Genomic DNA, 7016 nt, shown 5'->3' with positions numbered 1-7016 from the left:
CCTAAATACACTTATCAGGTAGCTGCTCCTTTGAACTCCTGGCCAAACCAGTATGACCAATATTCTGCTCATTTCCCTTGAGTTCAGACCCTCCTTGTCTTGCCTACCAACTGTAGAGGCTGGTGTTCTTTTGCTAATAGCGTTACCCCCAAAACCTGTTCGCAGTGTTCTACACTTAGCTAAAGGAAGCTGGCTCTGATTTGTAATAAAGAATTACTGAACAGCCAATGGCTGGGCAGAGGGTATGGGGTGGGGCCTTTAGATTATCTAAGAACTGGGAAAAAGGAGACAGAATCACTATGATTTCGAGGGAGACAGATCATATTTAGAGCTGCAGAAGGAAAATCATCTGCAATGTACGTGAGAAGGAATGTGGTCTCCCAAACGGCTGGCCCAGAAGCGTCTTGGGGAAGCAAAGACCAGGGAACTGCGCAGAAGGAACTAGGGCAACAAAGATAAAATATGGAAATGAAGCCATATTACATATTATAAGACATACGGAGGGAAATGTGTGCCAACCACAGGGAGGATTAGAACTGCCCAGACTTTGAATTAGCCAAGGTATTTTAAAATTAAATGTGTGTGTCTTCCATTCGCAAATCCAGATAGCCCCTGGGTGGGTGCCCTTGTGTGACCTGCCAGGAGCTGAAGCGGCTTAAACTCAGCCGGTTGCTATAACCAACAGTCACCAAGTTGTGAAACATTGCACCCTCTGTAGCCTGCATTCATCCATCCTCAGCTGGCTCTCTGCATCACTCCTGAGCCTCTTTACTTCGCACTGTTGGGGATGCTGGCTAATACCTACCTCCCCATCCTCCATTTCAGGCTAAAGCTTTTGTAGCAATTTTGACGCTTGAGACTGGCATTAGGGCCAATCTCAGTATCTCTGCCTGTCCAAGACGTCTAAGCTGGGTCCACTAGCTTGTCCCAGAGCCCTCATGATGCCTGCTTAGCCCTTGCTACCCCAGGCTTTGCCTTCCACAGCCTTCCTTAGCTTCTAACCCTAGCAGTTGTCTTTTCTCTCCTCACCCTGCCAAGTCTTTCCAACCCAGCCTCCCTTTTAACAGTGTCTTTTTTTTTTTTTTTTTTTAACCAAGAAGTTAAAATGTTGAAGTAGAGCTAAGTGTCTAAGTAGAACCGAGGTCTTCCATGCTTGGAGGTCTGAGTACCTGGATACATCTTCAGTCTGACTGACTGACCACAAGGCACTCCAGGTGTCTGGTAAACATGGCTGACTTTCCTCTGGAGACCATTAAATTTGTATAGTGCAATCTCTCAAAAATGTCCTGGGTGAAGAAAACATAAACTTGGTCCAGAATGGATAATTTTCAAGGAAACCATCACCACCATTATCAAATGTTTCTGAATAACTGAAAACATGAGACAGAAAATCTTGAAAACCTCCAGATTCTACCCTTAAGGGGTACAACCACATCTGTAGATGGAGACCAAATGCTGTAAGCTAGAACAGACTATGTCCAACTCGGCAGGTTCTATACAAGCCATTTATTTGAAATGCCAACTATATGTAGGATAAAGTCAGTGTTACATGCTTATCAGTAACAGTAGAAAAATAGAACCAGTGAAAACCTCTGTACAACTGTGATGGTACTCAAAAGAGAAATGTATCGTTTACAATGTTTCACACAGACGAATTCAAGTTTGGAGGTACCTAAATAAAAATACTATATATTTCTTTAAAAAACACTATGTACAATTGAAGCGTAAACAAGTTTTACAAAGTACTGGTTATGCAGGTTGTAAAAACACTTGCATAGGACATGAAATCAGTTTAAGAAAGATTTCTGAGCCTTTAGCATTGAAGGCACTTGACTTTACCATTAACAGCACAACCACAAGAAACGCAGTGGTGGAGGCCAGATGTGGCACATACTCGGACGGCAAGGGAGCTCAGGACATCAGGGTTTTTAATTGCCTCTCTAAGAGCAGAATTCCCCAGCGTCTACCCAGATAACCCAGACAGTCATGTGCAGGCATACCCGAGGACTCTTCCAGAACACATCTGATCTCAGAGCTCAAGGACACACACGAGTAGAAGATATTTCCAGGACACAAACTTGCAGTCGTTCTATAAAAATGGCCGCAGCATTATAATATTCTAAATACAGAGGATTGGTATGGTCATGAATCTTTAAGGAAAACAAAATCAAAAGACTTGCCCAGATAATAAGCACATGGCAGCTAGCACAACTGTTGGGACGAAAGAACTTCTACTTCACAGAGAGCACTGTTCAAAGCAGTGTTGATAGAGGATAGTAAAATACCTGCAGGGCGTGCAGAGCAGCTCTTAGCAAGATTATCTGAATGAGGCTTGAAGGTAACTACATGGTAGACTTTGTGAACCGCTGCAGACCCAGGGGTAGCACCTGTCACGTCACTGCGGCATTAATAGTCGACTACAAAGAGCTTAACTCAGCCCTCATGGAAATCACTGCAAAACAATGGCCTTATGCGAATTTCATGAAAAGCGTTTTTCCCTTAAAAGGCAAGTTCAGCATTATGAAGACATAGCTCCTTGTTGTAGACACAGAGAGTGTTGATCCTTCTAGAGAATGCACCTGAGGCCAGCTTCGGCCCAGCTGGCGCCACATGGCATTCATCAGCTCTCATTACATTCTATAGCATCAGTTTGATTCAAATGTACAGAGTTGTACCCACTGCTATCAACTTCAACAAACAATCAAAGAAAACGCAATAAAGGATGACAAATGTTAACAGAAAACCCGAAACCAAACACAACAGCCAATGAGGAAGCAAAATTAGGAATTAGGTTGAATTATAGAAGAGGTACAGAAGACATATATTTAACACTCTAAGACCTAAAAGCCCGACAGATTACTGAAATGCTAGGCTAGCTCAGGCCTAGGCACTGCACAAAAGAACAAAGCCAATGGAGGGCTGGAAAAGGGAGACTGTGCATGGAAATGTAAGGGATCTATGTTTTGAATGGTTTTATTTTTTTCTCCTTATGAGCCATAGGCAACTTTAAATGTAAGTTATATTTCAAAATTACAAAACTAAAACAAATACACGAGGAGGGTCAACAGCATGTTGAGAACCTAAGTGGTGGCTCTCCAGCCTCAGCACTCAGTGGGACTGGAATGGTGATTGTCCAAACGGCCTGATTGTCCCTGGCCTCAAAAGGAGATCTGGGATTTTTGTGATTTGGTTTTTATTAATTTTCTATACTAAGAAAAATGCCAGTTCCTGTGGCCTAAGGTTTATATTATACATAAATACCTTCTTTTATGATACCACCCCTATTCACACTTCACATTTGTAAGTACAGCATTAAGAAACTTCATAGATGGTTCACACACAGAGGCACGCAGTCTAGCTTCCCACGAACACCTATCCTATCACACACAACATCACATCTGTTTATCTTCTGCAAGTCACACCAGTCCACAATCCCACAGATTAAAGCAATATTTCCCTCGATACACACAGTTTGGCCAGGTAACCTACTAAGTCACTAAAACAAACCTTATAAATTAAATAAGACTACAAACAGTGTCCATTTACTTTTATAATTACATCATGTGGATTAGAGAGTAGATTTAATGAATTTTCAGAAAAAATAAAAAGTGTGAGATCAATGGTCCTAAAATGTTAAAAACCAAAACCTGTCAAAGGTGAGAAAGCTTTGACAGACACGCTTCTCTGCAGCACCTGCACAATACAGTCTGATCTGGAACAATCTCAAACCACATCAAACAACCAGGTCCCAGAAACAGGCAGGAACAGAATGGAACTGCTTTTGCTTCTGCAACCTGAGACTGTGCTTCAAAAGATACAACTTTTAAAGATGAGCAGAGCCCTGTGGTTTTCTACCTTAAGAAAAAGAGCCTGAAAGGTCATGTGAGCCCACCTTACAGCAGATCTATAGCTGCCCTGTCCAAGCCTCTGAGTTTAGGATGTACATGACCAGGGCCAGCCACAGTCCCTGGACTCATGAGCTAACTAGTGAGGCAACAGAACCAGTGGCAGCGACTGCGGGGTATACAGAGATGGGCATGTTCCCATCTGTGAGATTATCTACTATTAGGATGGTTTAAATGTCAGGTCATTCCTGAGTGTATATCCACAGGTAAAGTGGGAAACGATCCTAAGAGAAACTACAGTTTCAGGAGAAATCAGAGTTGCTGATACCCAATAGAAATCTATTTACTTCAAAGTGCGTGCAATTCACTTCCCCGGTAGCTTGTGAAGGCTCCCTAGCCCTGCATAGTTCGAGTGAGTGTAAGTGATTCCTAGTTATATGTATACACATAGAGAAGAGGTTCCCAAGTATTTTTTTCATACAGAATGTTCAGGAAGTCTCTTTTCTTCTAGGTGCTACAGCTGTGTTTATAAAAATACAAAAATGAATGTTCAAATGGTGCTGAAGTGATCTAAAAACTTAAATACTAATATATTTACATTGGAAAGTAAGAAAAAACAAAAAACAAAAACAGTCCTTAGCTCACACGTTGCCCTTCCAAGAGAAGGGATCATGAACGAACCCACATGTTCAGTGATTCAGTAAATACCAAACCAGCATCTCCGGTGGAGTTCAAGTAGGACACGTAGTGTTTTACTAAAAATGAAATCGTTTTTGGTGATAAAGCACTATGCATTATACAACTTTGTAGAAGACACCAAAGTCCAGACATACTTGACAATATTAAGAAAAATGTATGATTACAAATACCAAATGACATACATAAGACTGAAGCCCTTTTGTTTTTGTTTTTTTCCCACAAAATGCAAGACAACCAAAGGCAGCCATCTCCCCCAGTACCGTGAATCACATGCAGAGCCAGGCACTCCATCAGTGTGCGCTGTGTGTGACATCACCATTTCCAATACTGTTTTTTGTTTCATTTTGTTTTTTGAGTCAGGGCTCACTTACCCAGCTTCATCTTGAATTTACTATGTATCCTAAAATGAAATGAACTTCTGATTGGCTGTCTCCACCTCCCACATGCTGAGATTACAGCTGTGCACATCCACGCCAAGCCCAGCTCTACTGTTTTCTAATACTAAAGTCTAATTTCCTTAAGCCATGTGAGTGAGGAACTCAACTCTAGAATCTATAGGGGTCCCAACAAAACCCACACTGTAATCACACAGCAGCCATATGCTGGACACCAAGGCTTCCCTCCATCCTGTTCTTTACTGAATCAAGAAACATCAAGACCTGGACTTCTGCTGTGGGGAATGAAGACTGGCTTTCAAGACTTACAAAAAAAAAAAAAAAAAAAAAAGAGATATCAGATTTATGGAGACTGAGCAGGAAGATTCTGAACTGAAACAATCACCAAAAAGAGAGGAGCGTTTGATGTGCTGTTCTTTGGAATTTCTATAATTAAAAAATAAACACAACTATTTTGTAAGAAAATACATCTTAGTGTGCAACCCAATGCACATGGAAACTGGTAGATGATAGGTAAAATGCAAAAGTATGAAAATACAGTCCTTTAAATGTAGCAATAAAGTTTAACACACTGTTATAAAATCAATACAAATAAAATGTACAAGTGCAAAAAGTTAGTCATCTGTAAAGGAGAGAAAGTGCCAGCTTGCTTGCTCTTTAAGATGTTCCCACACAACTGTTAAACACAAAAGACAGATGCAGCATTCAAAACAACCCTCTTAGCATGCCATGTATAATAAACATATATACACACAAAAGCTAGAATAAAATGTGGAACTGAGCTGGCATCGATAAACTGGTCAGTAAGTTGTTGGGTTACATCATAAGACAAGATGTTTCACATCTCAGGCACAGACTCGGAAGCTACTTCAGAGGGCAGACTTTTTGTAGAGGAAGTCTGGCTTGCTTGGCGACCTCCTTCCTCTGCTAATGGAATCATCCCTTTCCAGATCTGCATTTCTCTGAGCTCCATGGCCCAGGGACTCACTGTCTGTCAGTCTTCTACTGGATCGCTCTTCGAGAACTTCAGAGCTACATGCAGAATGTGAAGGAGGTCTGTTAGGTGTCAGCCCAAAAGTCAAGTCAGTTTCTACTGCAGTTCTTGCCCTGACATGGGCTGGACCATTACTAGCATTTTCTGAGGCTGCCGAAGGAAAGTCTGACCTCTGGGGAGGCTGCTCAACAACATCCAGACGTATTGGCTCACTCTTCTGCTTGTGTAGATGCCCATCAGGAGAAAGTGGATATTCTCTCCTAGTGTCTTCCTGCTTTTTAGGAGAGGTCTGACCAGGTAGGTAAGCTGACTTTAAGCCATTTGGTGATGCCTTATTGTGGCTGTACAAGTCTGGACCAAGATATCTACCATGAGAAGGGGAAGGAGTGCGTCTGCCAGGAGCAGGAGTGGAAGGTCTGCAAGCAACATTTGAGAAGTCATAGAGATCTGGGTATTCCTGCTGATTTTCTCTGCCGTCTGGTTTCTGCTCTAGTGTGTGTTTTTTCCGAGACGTGTGTGTATGTCTCTGTGGAATACATGAGAGATGCTGGGGAGGCCCTGGTCCTGCTTCAGAAACTGTCTGGCATAATTCTGTGTTTGCAGCAAGCTCTGGGAGCCTCCTATCCTTGAGTGACAGTGTAGATACCCCCATGGCGATGTCTGGCATCAGATCATTCAGCACAGGCTGTGGACACTGAGACAGAAACAAAGGGGCATGATCAAAAAGAGGAAAAAAATCCATACATTTCTTTCAAATCCTTTCTTTTTTTTTTCCTTTTTTCTTTTTCTTGGTTTTTTCGAGACAGGGTTTCTCTGTGTAGCTCTGGCTGTCCTGGAACTAACTCTGTAGACTAGGCTGGCCTCGAACTCAGAAATCCGCCTGCCTCTGCCTCCCAAGTGCTGGGATTAAAGGCTCAAATCCTTTCAAGATTACAAAATACATCATTGTATTTAGGACTCCTAAAAATACAATTATACATATAAGAATACTACAAAGCACTACACTTTCCTAAAGAGGTTATCACTGTTAGCATTATGAAGCTCTTCAGCTTTGTATCCATGAATCTGTATTATACAGAAGTC

At 41.9% G+C, this 7016-nt stretch overlaps 1 protein-coding gene across 1 annotated transcript in view; it reads right to left on the bottom strand.

Annotated features, from left to right (window-relative positions):
• Window positions 1-1491: 1491 nt before the first annotated feature.
• Window positions 1492-7016, bottom strand: part of Btbd7 (BTB domain containing 7) — an 85456-nt gene continuing 79931 nt past the window's right edge. The window contains 1 exon segment of the mRNA XM_076921341.1: window positions 1492-6627. Coding sequence (XP_076777456.1) covers window positions 5809-6627 — 819 coding nt within the window. The 3' untranslated portion in view covers window positions 1492-5808.

This window comes from Arvicanthis niloticus, chromosome 23 (genome assembly GCF_011762505.2).
Source record: "Arvicanthis niloticus isolate mArvNil1 chromosome 23, mArvNil1.pat.X, whole genome shotgun sequence".
NCBI classification, from domain to species: Eukaryota; Metazoa; Chordata; class Mammalia; order Rodentia; family Muridae; genus Arvicanthis; species Arvicanthis niloticus.
The sequence above is the reverse complement of the archived record's forward strand: the minus strand, read 5'-3'. Positions and strand labels throughout refer to the sequence as shown.